The sequence below is a fragment of the Enhydra lutris genome, unplaced genomic scaffold (assembly GCF_002288905.1).
Source record: "Enhydra lutris kenyoni isolate GAN:26980312 unplaced genomic scaffold, ASM228890v2 scaffoldscaffold30, whole genome shotgun sequence".
Taxonomy (NCBI): domain Eukaryota; kingdom Metazoa; phylum Chordata; class Mammalia; order Carnivora; family Mustelidae; genus Enhydra; species Enhydra lutris.
Genome location: NW_019154114.1, coordinates 8,930,753 through 8,955,559, shown reverse-complemented (window position 1 = coordinate 8,955,559; position 24,807 = coordinate 8,930,753). Strand labels below are relative to the sequence as shown.

Here is a 24,807-nt window from a genome sequence, read left to right as displayed (position 1 = left end):
GAGGGGGTGGGAGTGAGAGGATACACTACTCTGAAAGAGGGGGGAAAATGAGGTCAAAGTGCACGTGAAATTGTCCGAGTATGTGTAGGCTCACTGCTCATCACCCTGGGGTTATTAAGACAGCCATGGGAATCACTCTTTCCTCACAATGGCTCTGACATTGAATAGCCATCCAAATTTGCTCCCCCTTGCATGGTCATCCCAGGGAAAGAAATTGCTGAAATGTTAAGTATTTATAGAAAGTAAGAGATTTCTCCTGTTAGCAGCAAGGCCAAGTATGAGGAGAACTAATTCTGATCCTAGAAACTAAGGCACGCTGAAGCCTTCAAAGATCCCATCATTTGAAAGAGTCGTCACAACCATCAGGATCCTAGGCAGCTTTCTGGCCGCGAGTTCTTCAGTGTGGTGCTCAGCTTCAACTCTCCAAAATCACTTCAAATATTCTAGGCAGCACCCTCTGCGTTAAGGCCATGATTTTTATCCCGTCTAGACAAAGCAATGGAGAACCACATCACTCCACCTCAAAACTACAGTCACCCACGGAGACGCTTTGTTCCTAGAGCAGACCCTTTCCAGCTCCACTAGCTAGCACGGTCTCATAGCACAGACTTTGGCAGGTTTCTGAGATTCAATTCAATCCAACTGAAGAAACTTGAGCTGGTCAACTATTAACGTGAGAGAAAAATAAAGCCTCTAACCCAAAGAGGAATGTTAGATAAATTCTATTCGAGAAATCCACCAATATTATGTTAATCCTATCATGTTTCACAGCATTAAATATCCATCCAATGAAATCAGTCGGCAAAGAAACCTTGAAAGGCTACTCTTCATTGCACAGGCAGAGCAAGTTGTCTGAAACACTCTCTAATCCACACTTGCCTTTACTGAAAACTGTGCACCAAATAATATCCTGTTCTTGACTCAACCATTTATCCAGCAGAGTAAGTTTTAGCAAATCTTGCTCTTGTTTACAAACAAGACCAGAAAGTTTCCCCTTTGGAGCCTTTTAGTTCAACCCCGGTTTGTCAAATGTTAGGAATAATCTAGCATCTGATACAGAGCTAGATCTGACAAGACACTGAGGATTTTAAGTAAAGGCTTGGTGAAACGAGGGGCGCGGGGGAGGAAGAGATTTGTACCCAGATTTTAAGACCGAAGCCAAAGTAGTCCTTATACTGTACTCAATACAGTAATGACTGCGAACATTCTAAGAGCAAGGCGGGCCTGACTCTTCCTCTCTTCTTGAGTACGTCAGACATGGCACCTGTGCACCTGAACGTACACAGTACATTCAACATGTGCCACGGGAGTCACCTTACCTCATTCCAGCAACTCAGTGTTAAAGGTCTGAGAACACAAGGGTCCTTTCTAAAAAGCACTCGGCACTCTCCCTAGTGTAAAAAGCTCCAGACCTCAGGTCTTTGATGCTGATATTCATGAGACCAACTTCTCAGACTCAGGAAAGGATATGCCTACCCTGTGGTGTTCATAAGACTTCCTCCCACACAGGGGGCAAGGAAGCTACAAGGCTTCATTCCAACACCATAAAGTACAATATAGGAAAGATTTCTTTAACCGCGTGGTCTTTATTTCAGTGCCAGTGTTACAGATACAACACAAATGTTCCAGTTAGAAGAAGGAATTCAAACGGAATGCCAAGGTCCAAGCCAGGCTCAGGAAATAAAAAGGAAGGTTTGGAGTAATGGAGAAGATGACTCCAATATGCTCTAGGATGAGTCTGATACTCACTCTTCCTATGGGCAAAGGTGCTTTTGTTAAGGAGTCTGATCTTAAAAAGCGAACTCCTCTTTCCACCCATTTACCATAGTTCCACAGGCAAGTTTCAGGCTTAGGAGAAACTTCAAAATTTGTGGCGGGGATAGGGGCATTAATAACTATTAATATATCTTTTAGAAGTTGTCCACTTTGCACTTTCAGGGGAATCAATTTTGAAAATCAGGGAGAGTATTCATGACTACAGCTAAAGAATGGAGAGACAGGGGAGCTGGAAGAGCCTTGGGAGTTTCTGTTACAAATAGAGCACCATATCCTTCATGCCAAATCTCAACAAAAGCTCTTTTTTACTGCATCCGTCCAGTGTTTACAAATAACCTCTCCAGGTCTGCCCAGGTCTTGGTAACAAACATACATACACGTGTGTGTCTGTGTGTATACAGCAACGCACAGAAAAGGCTACCAGGAGCCTAATGCCTCTTTCAAACATTGGGGGAACCAGTAGAAAAAGGCAGGGCTCCCTAATGTCCACTGTTAACATTTTCATTCTGAGTGCCTGATGTAAAAAGCGCCTGAAGATGGTAACCCAGCTAGTGAGGAATGAATACCCCCACCTCGCCCAGTCCACAGAAAAACACAGTAGAAAGAAGGGGAACTCTTTGCTGCAGAGACAGAGTGAGTGTTTTCTTGCCATGGATTCCAGTCCTCTCCTCCAGACCAGCTGCTTATTTCCTCAGGGGCCCAGGGAATGTTGATTCTGGCTGTAAATGTGGGAGGGGTGGAGAAGTGCGGACAAAGGAGAAGAGGAGGAGGAAGAGTGCAAAACAGCCTCCAGAAGCAGCCGGCCTCAACACTGGAGGAGAGGAGATTCGTGTTTGACAATGCTTCAAGGTCAGCAGTAACTTCAGGAAAATCCTCCTCAACAGTTCTCTTCAGCTCCTCATGCCCATGGTACAGTTGGGGGGGACTTGCCAGCAATCACAACCTCCTTCCCAGAGTTCCTTTGATTGAGTGGGACAAGAATGAGAATGGTGCCGGGCCCTCACTGCCAGGACTGAGGGGGAAAGTTGTTCACCTCTGCTAGATCTTGCATTGCTGAGCCCTTGTGGTTGTATGTGAGCTTGATCCGCATTCGCAGCTGTTGCTGTAGAAGAACAGAGAATCGCAAATTATACACTGAAAGGAAATCTCTAGAATCTGTGTGGTCCATAGATAGTCTTTTAATCCAGAGAAAAGAAATTTTTTTAGAGGAAAGCTGTCTCTTAAAAATGACACACAGGCAAATAACCACTACCACCATCATTCCTGCCTAGTCCTCCAGCCAACATCGGGCAGTGGAGCAGAGAAAGTGCCCTTCCAGAACACATCATCAGCTTCCATCTTAGAACCGCATTAACAGGACAGAACCACTTGGTAGCGTTTTCAAAGTAACACTGGCTGAGCACTTCTCAAAAAGATTCAACCCTTGCATCCGACTTCCCAGAAAAATGAGGTAAACATATTCATCTTATGCTCTACATTCAGAGATACTGTTGCTTTGTGTATAAAAACAATAGTAAATGTGAACATAAACTTGTTTTGTTCCCAAGACATAAAAGGAAAAAAAGTTAACTATGGGAACAGAAGTCATTTTAAGAGAACTCAATTATACACCCTTTTTATTTTATGTGGCAGATTTCAAATATTAATGCACTAAGAAAATTTTTACTCTTTGTCAGATCATCAAAGGAATCTGGGCTATAGGCAGATACTCAGAATCCACTGAGTAACGGAGGAAAGGCAAAATGTTAGAAGAAATCATCGTACTGGGATTATGAGACACTGCTAGAAATCTTTCAAGGTGAAGAAATCCTCTGGGCCATTTACAGAAACTGTACAAAAACTAGCCAATTGATTAGTATTAAAAGTGGAGTCAATTTACTTCTTTGAGAAGATATAATGAAAATACTGCTTAATGTCAGTTTCTAAAGCTACTTTTCACTTGGCTGCTTCATTAAAAATACCTCCACTTATACTGGCATTCTTAATAATCACAGTAGTAAATATGGATAGACGGGGTTCTACAAATACTCTTACACCAGACTGCAACTTGTGTAAAAATTAAGGGGCACATGGGTGGTGCAGTCGGTTGGGCATCTGACTCGTGGCTTCTGTTTAGGTCGTGATCTCCAGATCGTGATATGGAGCCCAGAGTCAGGCTCTGTGTTCACATGGAGTCTGCTTGAAATTCTCTCCCCACCCCCCACTCATACGTTTGCTCTCTCTCTACAATAAATAAATAAATCTTAAAGTTAAAAAAAAAAAAAAGATTAAAATGTCTAAGCTTTCCCTCTTCTCTTGCAAAAAACTAGACTTTGAAGCCTCTAAATAAGTAAGTCCTTAAAACTGTATTTTAGGGACACCCAGGTGGCTCAGTTGGTTCAGTGTCTGACTCTTCACTTCAGCTCAGGTCATGATCTCAGGGTCGTGAGATCGAGCCCCTCGTCGAGCTCTGTGCTGGGCGTGGATCTTCATTAAGATTCTCTCTGCCCCTTCTGTCCCCTCTCCCTCTCAAAAAAGAGCTGCATTTTAATGCTGCCACTAAACCATTTCAAGTGTCTAAGCTACATTTATTATCTACAAAAGAATGAAGAGGTTAGACTAGACATTTTCACAGATTTCTTCCACAACTATGAGTCAGAAAAAAACCTAGAGAAACGAAGCGGAATTTTATTCCAAGGAAATACGCTTACACCTCACTCAGATACTGTCTTCAAACATGCTACTCACCTTCTGTGGGTTCAGAACTTTAATGACTTGTGTGATGGTCCCTGTATTAAATGCTGGGACAATGCTGCTGCTGGGAGACAGAAGCTGCAGCTGGAATGTCTGTGGGGAACAAAGGGCACTCTTCAGAAAAAAAGAACACATTCAATACCATGTCAGAGATGTTAACAAATAAAAAAGCCAGACACCTGGATAATTACTCAAGTAACAGATTCACCTACTACTACATTCTGTTTGTTTTCCAGATATCAGCAATTCACAGTATGTGGGCTGACTATAACCTTCACGTTATTTTAAAAACCCCACAGTTAGGTCTTTGATCATGAAAACTAGCAATGAGCCACTCTCCTCTTTAAGGCAAAAGGAGGGCGCCTGGGTGCCTCAGTGGGTTAAGCCGCTGCCTTCGGCTCAAGTCATGATCTCAGGGTCCTGGGATCGAGTCCCGCATCGGGCTCTCTGCTCAGCAGGGAGCCTGCTTCCCTCTCTCTCTCTCTCTCTCTCTGCCTGCCTCTCCGTCTACTTGTGATCTCTCTCTCTGTCAAATAAATAAATAAAATCTTAAAAAATAATAATAATAATAATAAATAAGGCAAAAGGAACTTTAGCCTACCACTTTTCAAAAGGTGACCAATTCTTGTTTTGGCAACCTCGCTTAATAGTAACTGATCAACTACGCAGGTGAAAAATGGGTGCATGTGGCTTAAAAAAAAAAAAAAAAAGCTATAAAGAAATGAAAAAGAAAAAATACTTTCTAGAAATAACAAACCAGCATACCAATCACCAACTACAGGCCTTTATGCTGTTGTTGATTTCCATGGTTGGGAAATGGAGACTTAAACATTTGTTTTCTCAAGTCTACATAATCCAGAATGTGTCAAGGGCTACATGACAGAGGTAAGGAAAAGCTGTAAAGAGCCAAGCTGTTAATATCTATGTGGAATACATCAAGATCTCCCCCACTGGGGTCACAGGTCTTAAAAGAACAATTTCGTGCAGAGCTAGCCTATACAGCAAAAGACCTGGAAAACCCAACTATCATAATTTGTAGTGTTGGTGGGTTTTATTTGTTTACATAGGAGAGAGATAAAAGTGTTATCAGCAAGACAGGGAACCCATAATTGTTAGCACAATATAGTATGTATGTAGCTCTTCTACATACTAGGATTTTACTTTATTTTTAATTTAAGTAGGCTCCATGCCCATCATGGAGCTCATTGTGGGGCTTGAACTCATGACCCTGAGATCAAGACCTGAGCTGAGATCAAGAGTCAGACACTTAACTGACTGAACCATCCAGGCACCCCATACTAAGATTTAAAAAATCTTTCCCAAAAGTGTGGCCTTCTAAAATAATGGAGAGTGAGGAGAGAAAAGAGAGAGGGAAAGAGAGGCAGAGGGAAGACGACAGAGGGAGAGAAGGGGGGTAGGGGAGAGAGAGGAAAAAAAAGGGAAAGGCGGAGAGAGACAGAAAGAGACAGGTAGGGAGCAGGGCTGGCAGAAGACAAGAGGAGGAAAGTCTATCCAGCCTTCTCTTAGGACCAAATTGTAAGAGTAAAGAGATTTAGTATCAACTCAAAGACTTACTATGTTGGGTCTCATTATAATTCTATTGTGAAGATAGATTATGTAAGCTGAAATATTATTATTTACATTTATTTCATCAAATAGAAGATGCCATTATTTTTCACACCATTATTTTATATACCACTGAGAAGAAATTAAAGGCCATCAACTAAACTATGATAAAGAATCAATTTTAAAATGCATCTCAATTTCAGAGATAATAAAAAGCAATGGTAGAATCTATGAAATATGATTATTTTGAAGTTCAAGATACATCATGACATGCAAATAGGTATTAAATAGTACAACATCACCAAAAATAAGGCCATGCTTTAGTGGTAGAGATGCTATGTTGCTAGAGCACAGCCTAGAATAACAAGTATAAAACCCAAGGTTACAGCAGTTAACATTTACTGAGCAATGAACATATGAAAAGTGCTTAAAACAGTACATAGCCCATAAAACTCATCTATCCCTCAAACAAACCCCAGGAAGTAGATAATCACTGCCACCATCCTTCCTTTGTAAATGAAGAGACTGAGGCACAGAGGTTAGGAAACTTGTTTAACATCATACAACTAGTACTGAAACTACCCCAACTCTACTGCTTATAAAAACATCTACATGACTCTGGCTGCTAAAAAATGCAAGTAAAGGAGGCTGTAAAGTCAGCAGTAACCACAAACAAAAGAAAAGTTTTCAATTTCCAGAAATGTGTCATTTGAATGCCATATTCCCATGTCATTGCAAAGATTAGATTAGTTTAGCCTAAAACAAGGGCTGGCAAACCATGGCCCATCAGCCAAGAATGACCCAACATCTGCTTTTGTAAATGTTTTATTGGAACAGAAACACACTCTTTCATTTATATATTAACTATGGCATTCTCCCTCCACTATAACAGCAGAAATGAGTAGATGCAACAGAAACCATAGAGCCTAAAATACTTACTATCTTGTCTTTGACAGAAAAATTTTGCCCACTTTTCATTTACAATATTTCTTTATACAAAACTTTTCATTATTCAAAGGACATAAATATTCCTTAAACTAAGATTTGGTATAAACAAAGCTTCAATTAACAAAAATAACCAGTCATTGTATCAACACTAAACTACACGTTAACGAAGAAGGAAATGTTTCTTTCACTTAAATTAATAACAAGAGATGAAAACTTTAAATTCTGATCCAGTAACTAGAAGAAAATACCAAAGAGATAAAGTCCTTCATCTTAATGAGTTTTAATTCCATGTTAGAATTTGTGTTTTTTAGGGTTTTAACCACTGAATTACTAAATCCCAGTCATCCTCTATGGCCTGAGCATTACCAGACCACCTTGCAGAATTCTGCTGTAAGTCTCACTAGCTATTACAAGAATGTCCTTTCTTTATACTGTAAGAATATTTCTGACCAAGTAAAAAGCTTTCAAAATGACATGCTTCAATGAACCATAACACACTATTGTTAATTTGGGTTAAATCTGTAAATTTAGTTTAACGTCTAAACATTAAAGTATATCCCTTATTAAATGCATGGAAAAGGCAAAGAAGACACTGTAGTACCTTTGGTACTGCAGCCTGGAAAACAAAGTCTGTCATGTCCAGCTCTGTGCTGTTGGAGGCCTGTATCGTTATCACTGTGACGCTAGGGTTGGTATTTGACCGTTCAAAGGTGAATTCTATCTTCAAGCCATTCTTACTGTACGCTGTGATGGAGGGGATGCCTGGAAAGCACAGGAAGATCAATCTAACTGCAGTCAGCTTAATGCTCACAGAATAATCTTCTTCAATAACTACCTCTCACTGAGGGTGATAATAACCAGTACCTGTAGTGATGTCATTGAAGAGAGGCTGTGATGAAAGCCCATCCAACAAGAAGGGGGGCTGGGATATCTGTGGGACTGAGGCAGGGGCAGGAGCAGCAGCTGGAGCACCTAAATGAAACATTCCAGTGGTAAGTCAATCTTAACCAGCATGACAAAGCTCACCAAAAAAACACCCAAAAACCCCAGGAGAAGATTGTTACATCTCACATTAAGAGAAGGATTCCTTAAACAAGCTGCAAAAAGCATAAACCAGGGGTGCCTGGGTGGCTCAGTCAGTTCAATGTTCCACTCTTGGTTTCCCCTCGAGTCAGGGTTATGAGATCAAGCCCTGCCTCAGGCTCCATGCTGAGTGCAGAGCCTGCTTAAGATTTTCTCTTCCCCTCTCCCTCTGTCCCTCCCACTCCTCGCACTCTCTGAATAAATAAGTAATATATTTCTTTAAAAAAAAAAAAAAAAGAACAAACCATAAAGGGAAAGAACTAAACATTCAAATACTTTAAAAAATACTGTAATAAAATAGGAAGAGAGACTATAGGCAGGAGAAAATGTTTGCTACAAAATGGCAAATGAATGAGTATCCAGAACTATAAATATTTTCTACAAATCAGTAAGAAAAAAGATGACCCAACTTAAAAAATGTTAAGAGATATAAACAAGAAATTCACAGAAGAGGGAAACTGAGTAATTTAAAGAGAATCTACTTCTACTCTCTGCTGTAGAGATGGCACACTAGTACAAACAACCTGGAGAACAATCTGGCAATAACAGAGTTGAACATGATTATACCTCTAAACTAAAGTTCCTGAACCTCAAAACTAATGAAATTTTAGGCTAATTATTTGCTGTAGGGGGCTATCCTGTGCACTGTAAGATATTTACCAGCACCCCTGGCTTCTACCCATTAAATGATAGCAGCATCTTCTCAGCTGTGACAATCAAAAAAATATCTCCAAACTCTGCCAACACCTGGCAGGCAAAATGATATTTTAATAATAATTTAATAAGATTTTATTTTATAAGCTAAGTAGATCAAGACATTTATTAAACTATATAGATGTTAAATACCACATAATAAAATTTTAACACACATGCACAGACACCCTGGGAGAGGTGGTATGAACTGGAAGAAAGAAGTCACCAAATTACCATCTTCATTTGATCCTTCCAAATAAGAACAAACTCAGGATCATGCAAGTGATAGAAAATGACCATGAACTGAGAGAAATCAGGATTCCAAGAAAAGGCATAAGAAAACAGTGAAATAAGGAGTTTTAGGTGTAAACAGATTTCAAACTACTTATGAAATTATCTGAAAATATACCATTTCAAAAAGGATTAACAAAGTGAAGGAGAGTTAAAATCTTTAAAAAAAAAAAAATACCCAAGTACATGAGAAAAAAAGTGACATTTGAGAGCAAGGAAGGTAAAAATATATATTGTTAAACAAACCTTAAGAAGCTAAAACAAATGTTAATACCACAGCAAGTATAGTCAAGCACATTACCAATAAGGTATACAGAGAAATATTCATATAATTCTCCTAACTTTTGTAACTCCAATCTAGTAGTTTTCCCATAATTTCCATTTTCAAAACAATTTCAGAAATGCATGCCCATGGAAAAATCAGAGGCTACTCAAAATACACAGGCAAGCATTATGGGTCCCTAAGTCCCTCAGACATTAGCTCTTTTCTCCTGTAAAGGGAACATTAAGTAGTTTGGGGAAACAACAAAAACTCACTGCTCCAGTTCTCCTAAAAAGACACACTAAATTTATTTCCTAATTTCCACTTACTTAAATGATTATGCATTACAATACAGGACTATAATTAATGATGGCTTAAAGAATATAATCCTCAAAAATGTCTAACCTAATAAAGAAAATGGGAAAATACATTTAATACACATTATAAGTAAGGAAAATCCAGGCTCTTTTAATGTTTTATCAGTTTGCTTTTTCATGTAACACTAGGAAAGAAAGTAAAAACAAAAACAAAACATTAAAACACTCCTGATAAATGAGTTTAAGATACAAAAGGAATATTCAAAAAAGAAATCCATGTGCAAAAATATAGATAGATATAACTATCCCTGTGATGAAAAAATGAAAATTTAACAAAATAACAGGGCCAATCTTTTACCTGGTAGGGTTTTTAAAAAATGAAAATACACAATGCTTATGACTGTACAGTGAAACTGGTAGCCACATGCTACTGAGGAAAAGATACAACATTTACAAAGTGCCTACTATGTGTCCTGTATGTACTGAATAAGCCACCATTCCTCACAAAGAGCTCATAAGGTAAAGTAGTTATCATCCTTCTTAAATTATTTTTTTAAAGATTTTATCTATTTATTTGACAGAGAGTGAGAGCAGAAGCAGGGGGAGTGGCAGGAAGAGGGTAAGGGAGAAGCTGACTCCCTGATGAGCAGAGGCCCATACTGGGCTTGATCCCAGGACCCTGGGATCATGACCCTAGCTGAAGGCTAATGCTTAAGTGACTGAGCCACCCAGGCACCCCCATCCTTTTTTTATTTTAAAAGATTTTATTTTTAAGTAATCTCTACATCCAAGCTGGGCTCGGACCCACAATACCAAGATGAAGAGGTACATGCTCTACTGATTCAGCCTGCCAGGCACCTCCCATCTTTACTTTAAACAGAACCAGAAATACTGAGTAACCTGATCTAAGAATGTAATCCAAAATAAGAGAAAATCAATGTAATGATGATATTTGTTGAGACATTCGTTACAAGAAATATCTGAAACAATACATCCAATAGTGGGGCGCCTGGGTGGCTCAGTGGGTTAAAGCCTCTGCCTTCAGCTCAGGTCATGATCCCAGGGTCCTGGGATCGAGCCCCACATCAGGTTCTCTGCTTGGTGGGGAGCCTACTTCCCCCTCTCTCTGCCTGCCTCTCAGCCTACTTGTGATCTCTGTCAAATAAATAAATAAAATCTTAAAAAAAAAAAAAACTGAGTAAATAATGATGCAAAAAAAAATTTTTTTTAAATGTTTTAACTAAGGGGCTGTTTTTGCTTTTTGATATATCCAGTAGAGCTATGGCATCTGAGGATGTGAAACTATCTGGGAATGACTCAAAAGTACGCATCAGTAACATTTTGAAATTTTGTTAAGGCATAAATAAACTATAAGCTCTGGGAAGAAGCTGTGTTAGGAAAAGTCATTTAGCCTCTGGTAGCTTGTCTAGATGAGCAGCCAAAATCCTCATCCTATGGCTACTTTCTATTTGAGGTCATATATGCAGTAACTCACCATTATACTTTTAAAGAAATCACTTGAGATAGAAATTATATGCTACAGTGATATGTTTGGACTCAGGGTTCATAATGTTACTGAATACATCAACAATCACTAATGTCTACTACATACAAACAAACATAAGAAAAAAAAATGTGCCAGGGGCACCTGGGTGGCTTAGTCATTAAGCATCTGCCTTTGGCTCAGGTCATGATCCCAGGATCCTGGGATAGAGCCCCGCGTAGGGCTCCCTGCTTGGCGGGAAGCCTGCTTCTCCCTCTCCCACTTCCCCTGCTTGTGTCCCCTCTTTCACTGTCTCTCTCTCTGTGTCAAATAAATAAATAAGATCTTAAAAGAAAAGAAAAGAAAAAAATGTTCCCAAATGAAAAGTTATGTTTGAATATTATCATCATGGACAATTTTCTCCCTCCATTGTTTTATTAAGAAGGTGAGAGGAAAATAGGTTAACGTCTCTCCACTCTCCACAAATGACCTTGGCTACTGAAAGCTGATCATGAGTAGAGAGAAACATAGAAAAAGTGATGTCTTAGGACACTAAGTAAAAGCAGAAGTGACTTGGAATATATTTCTTTTGTAGCCTGAAAGAGAAAGTCCTTTCTATCTTAAATACTAGGAGAGCAATTTATCCTCCCAAAATTAAAAATTGGACTCTTTATTCCCTGTGAATTGGCTCTAGAATATTAGCATGGCAGTTTACATCCCAGATGTTAAGATTCCATTCCTACTTCTCACTTAGCTTCTCCCCTCTATAACTGTTTCACATGCCAGAAAGTCTATGTTCAATGTAGTTTTTCCCTAAGGCCTTTATCCCCAGCCAAGGCATTAAGTAACTCCAGTCTGGTCTCACCTGTAAGGTTGATGTCTCCCAGCAAATCAAGAAGTTCTCCACCAGCAGAAGCTGGTTTGCTTGTAGGTGCAGTTGGAATAACAGGTGTTATGTCATTTCCTCCCAACAAATCCAATAAATCATTGGCCTATACAAGGAAATAATACATCAATTCATTAGTCATTTGTCTAATCTGCAATGAAGGCAAAGCTCTTTCAACACTTAAAAATAAGGAAGAGAGCCATCAATCAATCCAGGAACACCGAAGGGAATCCGCTGAGAGGTTATAAGGAACTGTTAAGATCATGAGGATTCCCAGATAAGCAAGTGAAAAGCTACCTGGCTGGTGGGCTGTGGCCCAGAGGGTGGTGGTTTGGTCTCTAGTGGAGCTGGTTCTGTCTCTCCATTTGTCTGCACAATCTCAGTAGGGCCATTTGTGGTCACTTTTTCCATGACAGGCATTCTCTCAAGGAGGGCAGACCTGGAAGAACCTGAAGTGGTTAAATTCTAGGCAGTTAACCTAGATTCCCTACCCAAGACAATCACTGTTACTATATTGGAGTCAAATATGGACAGCCACCTCCCCTCCCCACCCTGTAACACACACACTAAAATAGAAGGTAGATTACAAGAATACATGACCTAAATTCCTGGCTGGATTAAGGGCAGGCAAGAAACCTTGAATAGACAAACTGTCTACCTAAATCCCGAGAGACTGGGATTTCTTGGTGGTAGAGAAATTGGAATGAAAGAAAGGTAAATAAGTAGGAATTAACAAGTTCCAATCAAGAAGACACTGCATAACAGAAGTGGGAAAAAAGATCGTGTGTCACAGAGTTATACACTGGAATGAGATTCCGTTGAAAAAAAGAAAACAAACAAACCAAAACTCCCACCTCTTAACCCAATAAAATGGAACATGAAGCAAACATTTCACGCCAAAAGAAAGAGGAGAAGGTGAATAGGAGGACACGGCTGACTTGAGTCTTTACAGAGCAGGCAGAATAGAGGACAGACAAATAAGAGCAGTCAAGCAATTAGGACTAAACAGAGTTGTGAGGTCCAGGTAATCAAGCACAAGGAATGAGTCTCCTTTGTGGATTATCATGACAATGTGTTCAGGATGCTAACAGCCACATGCACTGCTCAGCTTCTTTCACTTACCTCATATGGTCATATTTCTTAAAAAGTGCATTATATTCTACTGCCCTCTGCTGGAGTTCCACATCAATGCTGCTTCCATAGATTGAAACCACTTTCTTAATTCGGCTTTGGGATAAAATGACAAACAAATTCAAATACCCAAAAGAAAGTTCATAAACAAGCAGAGAGAACAAACAAACCAGAGTTTTCACTCCTCTTTCCTTAATTTACATATCTTCAAAAACAAAACCCCTTTCCTTTGTCTTCTTTCATCCAACATACACTTCAACACCATCGTGTACCGCACTGTACTTGCTCTAACTGTAATGTTAGATTTTGTCTGTTAAATGTCCCATCCCTAAAATTTGCTAGAAAAAAGTACCAATTATTAATCTGTTACAAAAGAAGCATGTAATGTTCATTCTCTCAACACCTTTAAAATAAGCTTTTATCACCAAAATGTTATTACCTAACAATGAATTCTTCTAGTTCACAATTTAAAGAGTTAGTAAAAAATACCCTTTTTCACATGGCCTTACAGAAAATCTAAGAGAACTACGTTTGCCTTAAATATACCTGGCTGGGAAACTAATCCAACTGACTTTTATTCAAAATAGTGAAGAGCAGAATGTAAACATTTGACCACCAAAACCTTTGTGATTTTCTTCCTCTTCAGACATCTCAAAATACTATAATAAACCAGAACCCTTATATAGGGAAGTAACTTCTCTAACTTTGAACAAGAGAAAAGGCATTAGAAATCAGATTTTAAAAACGTAACTTTTTACCTTCAAAAAAATAAATGGTGGGGTGTGAGGGTAACAGGGAGCATAGTATAGATAAAATAAGGATGAACTACAAATTAATGATTACTATCATGGAAAAACAGGTATATAAAATTCATTTTACTATCCTATTTTTGCCTTTGCTTGAAATTTTCCATAACAAAAGAGTTTTTTAAAATTACAAATAACATGTCCATTCTACTTTTTCTCCATACTCACTTTACAGTACAGGTGAATCGAGTAGAAAGCTTCATAATGGCAGTGAGGGCATAACCTCGGGTCACAGAGGTGGACATATTAGAGATTAAGACACTTTCTAAAATATCCAACACTTCATCTTCTGTTACCTGGGGAAGGAAAAAAAAATAGGATGAATTCTAACAGTAGATATCTAAATTTGATTTCAAGTCACAGGATGCCACCAGAAAGACAACCCTACCATCATTACCAAAACTTCTAACACAATCTGTGCTTCGCCACCATTAAGTGTCCATGCTGATCCATCAGTCAGAGGCAGGTAGGAGGGAGGTTTAAAAAAACAAAAGAGTGGAAAATACCCAATGGGGGCTGCAAGACACATTATATTAGTTTCAAGGGGCAGAAGTAAAGGAAGAAAATAAAGGGATAAATAGAGTTCAAGTGCTGTTGTCGCAACTTCTCCTAAAGCCAGTCTTTTTTTTTAAATTTTTAATTTTTTTAATTTTTAATTTTTTTTTAAATTTTATTTACTTATTTGACAGGCAGAGATCACAAGCAGGCAGAGAGAGAGGAAAGGAAGTAGACTCCCCGCTGAGAGAGAGCCGGATGTAGGGCTCAATCCCAGGACCCTGGGATCATGACCTGAGCCAAAGGCAGAGGCTTTAACCCACTGAGCCACCCAGGCGCCCCAATTTTTTATTTTTTTAATTTCCTTTCAGTGTACCAGAATTCATTGTTTTTGCACCACACCCAGTGCTCCATGCAATACGTTCCCTCCATAATACCCACCACCAGGCTCACCCAACTTCCCACCCCCTGCCCCTTCAAAACCTTCAGATTGTTTTTCAGAGTCCATAGTCTCTCATGGTTCATCTCCCCCTCCAATTTCCCTCAACTCCCTTCTCCTCTCCATCTCCCCATGTCCTCCATGTTATTTCTTGTGCTCCACAAATAAATGAAAGCATATATTTTTTTAAAGATTTTATTTATTTATTTGACAGAGAGAGATCACAAGTAGGCAGAGAGGCAGGCAGAGAGAGAGGGAGAAGCAGGCTCCCCGCTGAGCAGAGGGCTTGACCTGGGGCTCTATCCAGAACCCTGAGATCATGATCTGAGCCGAAGGCAGAGGCTTTAACCCACTGAGCCACCCAGGCGCCCCTAAAGCCAGTCTTTTAATAAGCAAATGCAGACACAGATATGTCTCATTTCTTCTTATCAAGCCACAGGGTAGGAGAAACAATGTATTTTAGGCGGATGGAGCAGGGAGTCAGTCTGCAGGTGGTTTGAAAATCTCAGATAGGGCTAGTAAGTTCCATCTCAAAAACTGGCAAGTTTCCCAATATAATTCTGGCATTACCTTCTTTAACAGGTTTTTTAGGAATGAACCTCAACTCCTCATTAAACACTATCCTCCTGTAACCAAAACTACTATTTCCCCCCACCTGAAAGAGTAACAAGGAGTACCTGAATAGGTTCTTCCTCTTCACACTGGCCTGATACAAGAAGATCTCCATATTCACCTATACACCACGCAGCCACTTGTACCAAAGGTTGCTGTCAAAAGAAAGTCACCGTTTGTCAAAGGCTTTTCCTTGCAAGGATTAATGCAAATCACACGTCATCTAATCATAAAGGTCAAAACCAAGAAATATGTATCTGGAGTGTTAGTAGTAAGAACACACCAGGAACATAATGGGTAATTTCCCCACCAAAGCAGAAAGTACCTACTTGAGAATAATCACCAAGAATTGCTTTGTACAAGCGTTGGACAGTATAGGCATGCATCTCCACACTATTGGTTATTAACTGGATCAAGTTGGGGACTGCATCATCACGAACATAGCTTCCTGCCTAAAAGGAAACGCAGTTACCCTTAGAAACACACCGTAATGATAATAAAAGCTATTGCTTTTATTCAAAGGAGACGACTACAAAGCATCCTCAGAGATAAAGCTGGTTCCAATTCTCAGGTTTATACGCAGCTCAAACTTCAATTTTACTTATTCAAATGACTTACTTCTTATTTAAATGAATATTCTCATTTTATTAATTTTATAAAAAATTTAAAAATCTCTTTTGTCAAAGTAAAAGTAAAATATAAAGGACCTTTATCAAAACAGATTAGGTTTAAGAGTTCAAAAACGTATGAAGTACATTCATTGGGAACTTAACTACAACAACCTGTCCCTCTCACAACTCCCCAACACAGTTAAAAATCATATGAGCTAGCTAGAGAAGCCACATTACTCTGGGGGACGGAGAGGAGAGTGTGTATCAGCAGTCCAGAAAGGTGGCATTTTTTAAAAATTTCTTTTTAAGATTTATTTATTTGAGAGAGAGAGTGTGCCTGCATGTGAATGAATGGGGGATGAGGCAGAAGGAGAAACAGACTCCATGCTGAGCAGGACCCTGGGGATCATGACCTTGAACCTAAGGTAGATGCTTAACTGACTGAGCCACCCAGGCACCCCAAAAGGCAGCATTTTATTTTATTTTATTTTTTAAAAGGCAGCATTTTAAATAAGAATTAATAGTAATCTTTTTAAAACTGCAATTTATTTAAAATATCACATTGTCCTTTGAAAACTAGAGTTTATAAAAATTAAAGAACCATTCGTCCCAGAAAGGAGAAATATTTTGTATTCAATCATGCACACTAAAAACAAAAACAAACCTGGTCTCTCTAATGTCCTCTTGACTAGTAGAATCTGAGGTACTGTTCGCAACCATGCAACAAAGTAAAGCTATTTAACCTCTGAGGAAACTAAACCTTGGCCTTGTCAGAGGATTATGATAAGCAAGCTGTGCAGGACTATAAGCAGTGGAACATGTGTCTCCTATCAGCCCACCTTGATCAAGAACAGAGGACCAGATCTGACCTAGAAGAATGAGACCAAAAGGAAAAGAAGAAAGAGTAACAAAGAGAAAGAGAAATAGGGAAAGGAGAAAGAGAGAAACAGAAACAGAAAAAGAAAAAACCCCAGGTGATTGGGATACCCACACTTGCTAAAAAAACACAAAGCCAGAGGAGAGAGAACTTTGGGGAAATGGTCAAAAAGGAATGGACAGAAGTGAAAAAATAAGTAACTGTTTTACATTCTTCTTTCCTAATGGAAAAAAGTAGTGTTTTAAATAAGAGAAAGCATTAACATGATCTAATTGACATTTATACACCACTTCATCCAACAGCAGAAAACACATTATTCTCAAGCTCAAATGGAACATTCACCAAGACAAACCATATTCTAGGCCATTAAAAATCTCAAATTAATTAATTAATTAATTAATTTATTTATTTATTTAAAGTAGGTTCCATGTCCAACTTGGGGCACAGACTCATGACAGTGAGATCAAGAGTCACGTCCTCTACCAACTCAGCCAGGTAGCGGCCCCAGAAAGATCTCAAATTTAAAAAAATAAAAGACAGGGGCATCTGGGTGGCTCAGTTGGCTAAGAGTCTGCCTTCCGCTCAGGTCATGATTCTGAGGTCCTGGGATCGAGCCCCATGTTAAGTTTCCTGCTCACTGGGGAGTGTGCTTCTCCTTCTGCCCATCTCTCTCTCTCTCAAATAAATAAATAAAAATTTTTAAAAAATAAATAAATAGGGGCGCCTGGGTGGCTCAGTGGGTTAAGCTGCTGCCTTTGGCTCGGGTCGTGATCTCAGGGTCCTGGGATCGAGCCCCACATCGGGCTCTCTGCTCAGCGGGGAGCCTGCTTCCCCCCCCCCGCCTGCCTCTCTGCCTACGTGTGATCTCTGTCAAATAAATAAATAAAATCTTTAAAAATAAATAAATAAATAAATAAATAAATAAATAAAGGAATAAAAGTCATATAAGATTTAACTAGGAATCAGTAACACAAAGATAGCTAAGAAATCCCAAAATATTCGGAGACTACACAACTAAGTAACACAGAGGTCAAAGAAAATAACAGACCAGTATCTCTCACTAGTAGAGATGCAAAAATCCTAAAAAAAATCTATTAGCAAATCAAACATAGCAATGTATAAAAAGAACTACATACCATGACCAGGTTGGATTTATTCTAGGTATGGAAGGTTAGTTCAACATTCAAAAATCAATTAATGTAATCCAGCACATCAACAGGTTAAAGAGGAAAAATCATAGGACTGTAATAAGACTATAGAAGTCAATTGGAAAAATTAAAAGAATGAAGCACTGACAACATTTTTCTTCAAGAGCTTTAATTTTCTCTTCTCTTAAGCTTTATAAAATCTAAAATAAAGTGTCCTGATTTACAGCTTTTGTTAAAATATAATTTCTTCATTAGTGCATTAACTTTTTATGAAGTTAATTCAAGTAAACTAGCAAACCAGCATGTCAAAACAGAATCCCACAGCAACAAATACACACATGGTAATTTTAACGATTTCATTCCTTCCTACAGACACGTTTCATAACTTGCTTAACCAATGCCCATTTGGAGACTTGTATTTATTTCCAGTTTTCTCCCATTATAAACAAGATTGAGATGAATATCTTTGTATATATGTTTCTGTACACTTGTCCTTTCATTTTTCTAAGATAAATTACTAAAAAGACAATGACTGAATTCAAAAGTATAAACTAGGGGTACCTGGGTGCCTCAGTCAGTTAAGGGGCCAAATCTTGATTTCTGGAAGTGTTCTCTGGAAAAATGGCACCATTTTATACCCAATACGAAGTGGAGGGTACTGCCTATTTCTCTATTTTCTAACTACCACTAGGAATTTGATTAAAAAGTATGACAAGTGAAAAATGATATCTCCCTTGTAATTTTACAAGTAAAATTTCTTTATTAGTAAGGGTATTTGTCAATGTTAACTAGCCATTTCTTTCTTCTTTTGTGAAATGTCTGTTCAAATGCCAATTTTTCCATTACAGTGTTTGATTTTCCTAATTAATTGTAAACTATTTATAGATTAAAGATATTAACATGCTGTCATATGTTAGTGTTTTTCTCCACTTGTCATTTGCCTTTTAACTCTGTAGATTTTTTTCCTTTTGCCTTACAAGTTTTGAATTTTAATGTAATTGAACCTGTGAAAATTTCCCTTTATGGTATCTATTTCTGACACAGCAATTGAACACAGGTAGTTATGTTTTCTTTATATGCCACAACACTTTCATTTTAACTGTGAAATCTCTGATTCCTATTAATTGAATGATAAACAGAGATGCTCCAAAACTCTGGAAGACTGCCAAAGAAAGAATAACTTACAAATCTGTAATTTTAAAACCAGAATAAATGTAGTCATTCAAAACCCTCCAATGGCTTCCAAACTCCTCGAAGGCCCTATATAACCTAGCCCCTGCTTCAGTTCTACCATTCTCTGCCTCTCATGCTACTGGCTTCACTTGCCTTCTTATTGCCTCCAAGCAGGCCACACTTGCTGCTACTCAAGGGCTTTGCAACACTTGCTGTTCCCCCAAACCTTGGAATGGCTCCTCCTTTCACTGAGCTCTCTCCTCAAGTGTCACCTCCTCTGAGTGACCTGCCCTGACTACTCTACCTAAAAAAAACTGGCCCGCTGCCCCCATATTCCACTCTCTCCTGCCACTGCTGTAGTCCTTCATGCTGCTTCACTGTTTCTCGTAGTATTTTTTTCTTGCCTAACAGGATGGTACGTATTTCTCCATGAATTTCCTATCTCTCCCCCTAGAACTAGAATGTAAACCCTCCTGAGAACAAAGGGATTTGTCTGCCTCATTAACCAGCACATCCTGCACTTGGTATATGTTGACTAAAAAAACAGTACTTACCGTTGTCAGAACACGCATAATCGTGTCTATGTGCCACCGTTTGGAAGGTGCGTACCTGGGGAAATAATGGCACCAGATGAAATTATTGGAACCTGTGAACTATATTCTGTGCTCAGTGACTTTCAAAAATCCTGTCCTATAATCTTTTTTAGGTTTACTGGTAAAGTGATTATTTTGGGGCAAATCTTACCTTCGAATCTAGCAGCTACCCCCATTTCAAAGAGTAATGAAATGGTACACAAACTCAGATGTTTCCCATAATAACTGTAACACGAGTTACTGAGCTGAGACATGGGACTCCATCTCCAGTTTTTCAGAAAACAAATCACGAAGACAAAGCAGGAGGACAGAGAAGAAAGAAAAGGGATCCAAGCAATACCAGGACTAGAAACTCATTTCCTTAAATTCACAGTGCAGAGAGGAGAAATAACCATACTACTAAAATTGAGGTGGTACTTCCTAAAAGTTTTACACAGAATCACAATTTAGATGCTGTGATGCTATAGTCTTTCTATTCTCTACCCAAAACCCACAAAGAAACAAACAAAAGCTTCTCTATTCTCTTCTTCATAGATGAGAAGTTGAAGAACAGATATAAGAGGACATTTTATAAAAGTGGGCTGTTTTTGGTCTTAGTATACTTAAAATACTGGCTAGAATGTCCTTCTAATGAAGCAAATTTCCAACTGGGAAGCTGAAATAAACATTACACATTTTAAAGAGGTTTACAACATTTTCCCCAAGTTGTAAAGATGCTTTCAAAAAGTTCCAAGCATCTTTTACCACTAAATGTAAAAATTAAATCTTACTTTTCTGCAGCAAGAAAGATTCCAGATGCACAGTCTGCTTTAAATTCTGGCTCACAGGAATCCAGAAAATAAAGTAATTCCTTCATCATGCCTCGGATATTATTCCCATTTACCAGGGCAAAACTCAATTCCATTGCACGCCTTGCAGAGGGAAAACATTAAAAAAAAAAAAAAAAGTTATGATATTTATAGCAGGAACAAAACAAAGACCCAGGTGTGTTGTTTCTGAACATCAAGTACTGGCAGATATATTGATGTCCTTCCATGATCTTGTGATCGCAATCTTTGTACACAAGACAACTAAAGTTAACAAGGTTAGTTTTAGCATTTTGAATCTTCATTCAACACTTTTCCTCAAAAAGCTCTAAAAGATACACTACCTATGACCAAAAATGCAGTTTGGGTTCAACAGTCTAAGAAGCTGAAATTCAGAATACTTAAAAGGCTCAAAAAGAGAAGCAACAAAAGTATTACCGAAAGATACCCCTTTGCATTATTCCTTAAAAACGTGATAAAGCCACCACGTTCGCCTTTTATTACATCCATTTCTGTTCAAAGATCATGTAACAGTCTACATCAAAAGATATACAGAAAATTGGAATAAAAACACACTTTGAAGGTATTATGATAAGCGAAATAAGTCAGAGAAAAACAAATACTGTATGATGTCACCTACACCTGGAAGCTAAAAAAGTCAAAAGCATAGAAACAGACTAGAATGGTGGTTACCAGGGTCTGGGGTGGGTGGGTGGGGGGATGTCGATCAAAAGGTACAAACTTCAGCCATAAAATGGGTAAATTCTGGGGATCTAATGCAGAGCATGACAACAAAAATTAATAATTATAAAAATGTATTATATACTTGAAAGTTGCTAAGGGAATAGATCTCAACTATTCTCAGCACAAAAAAGAAATGGTAACTATATAGTATGACATAGGTGTCATAATGCCATGGTGGAACTATTTTACAATACATATCAAATCAATGTAACTGTAAACATCAAACTTACACAACGTTTATGTTCATTTTTTTCTCAATAAAGCTGGCAGGGGCCGGGGGTGCAGAAGAGAGAATGAGGGCCATGAAAAGGGAAAAAGGGCATGTGCTGTGCGGGCAAATAAGAGTTTCTATAACTGCCTATCGAATTTGGCAACCAAGGCAAAATGGAAATGTCTGACATGCAAAAGTTAGAAGATTACTACATGCATCTTCTCATATTTGGTCAGTAATTTCAAACATGATATATAATTTACTTTCAAAATACCAATTTAATAAGTAAGAAATACTTTCATCTTAGCTAATCTATGAACAACATTCAATCTTTACAGGGATACAATAATAGCTAATTCTTGTACAGTGCTTAAGTACTTTACATATAATAATCCAGTTAATCCTGCATAACCCTTGAAGTGGGTGCTCATTTTTTTTTTTTTTTTAAGATTTATTTTAGAGATAGAGAGAGAGAATGAGGGGTGGGGAGGGGCAGAGGTTGAGGGAGAGAGAGAGGGAAAAGCAGGCTCCCCACTGAGCAGAAAGCCTAACATGGGGCTCAATCCAAGGACCCAGAGATCCAACCTGAGGCAGGATAAGACGCTTAACCGCTTACCAGACTGAGCCAAACAGGCGCCTCTGGAGTGGGTGCTCTTGCATTTGCATTTTACATATGGGACAACTGAGGCAAAGAAAGGTTAAGTGACCAAAGCAAGTTTAATAAAGACAGAGCCAAAATTTGAAATGAGGCATTCGGGCTGCAGAGTCTCAGCTCTTAGTGTTAAACAGCCTGTCAAGAAGACACAGTTTTTACTTTTGAAATGCAAATCCCAGTCATGAGAAATAGAGAAACAACACAATAGGAGTCAGAAGGTCTAATTTCTATTCCCAGGGGCTCCTGGGTGGCTCAGTGGGTGAAAGCCTCTGCCTTCAGCTCAGGTCATGATCTCAGGGTCCTGGGATTGAGCCCCACATCGGGCTCTTGGCTCGGCGGGGAGCCTGCTTCCCCCTCTCCCTCTGCCTGCCTCTCTGCCTGCTTGTGATCTCTCTCTCTGTCAAATAAATAAATAAAATCTTTAAAAAATAATAATAATTTCTATTCCCAGGTCTGCCCCTTACAGAGGTAGGTTTAGAGGAAATCATTTGATTCCTGTGGAACTGTATTTTAACTAATTTGTTAAGTGGGGACAGAAGTAATTGCCTAGTCTATCTCACTGGCTTGCTTTGAGAATCAACTGAGAGGGTGCTTATAAGCCCTGTGCAAAGCACCCCCCCACCACCACCACACACAAAAACCCTGGGGTGCCTGGCTGGCTGAGTTGCTGGAGCATGCAACTCTTATAGGGTTGTAGGTTCAAGGCCCACACTGGGTACAGAGATCACTTAAAAATAAAATCTTTAGGGGCGCCTGGGTGGCTCTGTGGGTTAAAGCCTCTGCCTTCGGCTCAGGTCATGATCCCAGGTTCCTGGGATGGACCCCGCACTGGGCTTTCTGCTCAGCGGGAGGCCTGCTTCCCTTCCTCTCTCTCTGCCTACTTGTGATCTCTGTCTGTCAAATAAATAATAAATTAAAAAAATATATTAAAAAAAAATAAAATCTTTAAAAGAAAAATTTTTTTAATTTAAAAAAAGTCCTGTGCAAAGCACTAGGTGAGTTATGGTGGCTGAGTTTAGGTCTGTCTTTACATTGCTCACGCGTGTAGCATCTGCTCTCTGAAAATAAAAGGAACTCAATATCAATAGATACTTGTTAAATGAATGGTTTCAGAAATCACTTCAAATCTAATTTATTCTGGATTTGAACACACAACCAAAAGTTCACTGAGGCCAACTTTAACGAGGTTTTACAAACATCTCTCAGTTCTTCCCATAGATTCAGTGGAGTTATTCCACTGGGGAAAAGAAATTATGCCTTTTCAAAGTGCTATCTGCTGCCTAACAGTCATTCTTAGACGCACTGTTCTAAAAAACACAGCTGCTTCTAGCATCTCAGGGCATAAGTACTGTGGGAAAATGTGTGCTGTCAGCAACTGAGTTTCAGCATTGTGATAAAACACTTAGCCGATGGATCACTCCGCATTTTCATCCTCCAGCACACAGAGCACAGTACTTCTGTTAAGCAGACCTCTCCCCAGCTTATATATGTACCTGTTTGTTTGTACAAAGAACCAAGGAGAACTGCAGTGTGCACTTCAGTACTCCTTATTGGCCTCTCTCACTGATCTAACCTTCCCCCTGCCGATCCTCTCTTAAAAAGGATTTCCTCAGCAGAGTTCAACTGTGAAAATAATGACTAAATAAACAAATGGCAACATACTCATTCTCAGAACTATTATGAAGTTATCAGGTAGGGGGTAGAGCAGAGAACGATCAGTAATCTGTTACCGTTTTATTGAGACATCCAAATCCTTTAAGCAGTCCACAATTGTGCTTCTGTGCCTCTGTACTGCATTATGATCTGTCTGCACTGTCTTCAACAAAGATGTCAAAGCTACATATCTGGATGGAACACAGTTGAAATGAAATGAAATGTAAAATTCAGGATAGTTCTTCTCTACTTAAATAATGACAAAGAAGATGTCTAATGACTATATATCTTTAAACATTTAAAAGTCAAGACAGAATTAGTGTAAGAGTAACATCTTAAAAGCATAAAAGACACTACAATCTTAAGTAGTGGTAATCACGAGAATTTATTAGATTTGCATTCATGGTCAAGTCCACTTAAACTTCTAAAAGTGACTGATTCCATTCTTCCAAATTATTCCAAGTAGTACAACAAAACAAGCATATAGTACGCCTTTCCTTAGCCCCAAAACACAAGAGAAAATGATTTCAATGTTACCATTTGTATTTTCTTTGTTTTTATTTGATACTGGTACCAAAACTGCCCCTGTAAAAATCTGAGTTTAAGATTCAAATATTTAAAAATTCTTTTGGAAGGAGGAGATAATTCAGGGTACCACAATGATTATTTACACATTTTTAAATGCTCACATAAGAAAGAATATTTTCTCCTGATTAAAACGGGAAAAAGGGCAAGGAAGATATAATACATGAAGGAAAGTAACAAAATAAAATACTTATAAATTCATCTACTTAAAAAAATTAGCTGGAGTTGAC

At 38.7% G+C, this 24,807-nt stretch overlaps 1 protein-coding gene across 2 annotated transcripts in view; it reads right to left on the bottom strand.

Annotated features, from left to right (window-relative positions):
• Positions 1–1,480: 1,480 nt before the first annotated feature.
• LOC111152802 (adaptor related protein complex 1 gamma 1 subunit) overlaps positions 1,481–24,807 on the bottom strand; it is a 76,593-nt gene continuing 53,266 nt past the window's right edge. For both annotated transcript variants that reach the window (XM_022511446.1, XM_022511445.1), the window contains 13 exons: positions 24,070–24,183; positions 20,694–20,834; positions 19,885–19,939; positions 15,851–15,973; positions 15,587–15,676; positions 14,144–14,271; positions 13,161–13,265; positions 12,336–12,477; positions 12,018–12,144; positions 7,888–7,995; positions 7,625–7,785; positions 4,504–4,602; positions 1,481–2,878 (listed from right to left, as the gene is read on the bottom strand). In XM_022511446.1, coding sequence (XP_022367154.1) covers positions 2,777–2,878; positions 4,504–4,602; positions 7,625–7,785; positions 7,888–7,995; positions 12,018–12,144; positions 12,336–12,477; positions 13,161–13,265; positions 14,144–14,271; positions 15,587–15,676; positions 15,851–15,973; positions 19,885–19,939; positions 20,694–20,834; positions 24,070–24,183 — 1,495 coding nt within the window. In that variant the 3' untranslated portion in view covers positions 1,481–2,776. The remainder of the gene's footprint in view (positions 2,879–4,503; positions 4,603–7,624; positions 7,786–7,887; positions 7,996–12,017; positions 12,145–12,335; positions 12,478–13,160; positions 13,266–14,143; positions 14,272–15,586; positions 15,677–15,850; positions 15,974–19,884; positions 19,940–20,693; positions 20,835–24,069; positions 24,184–24,807) is intronic.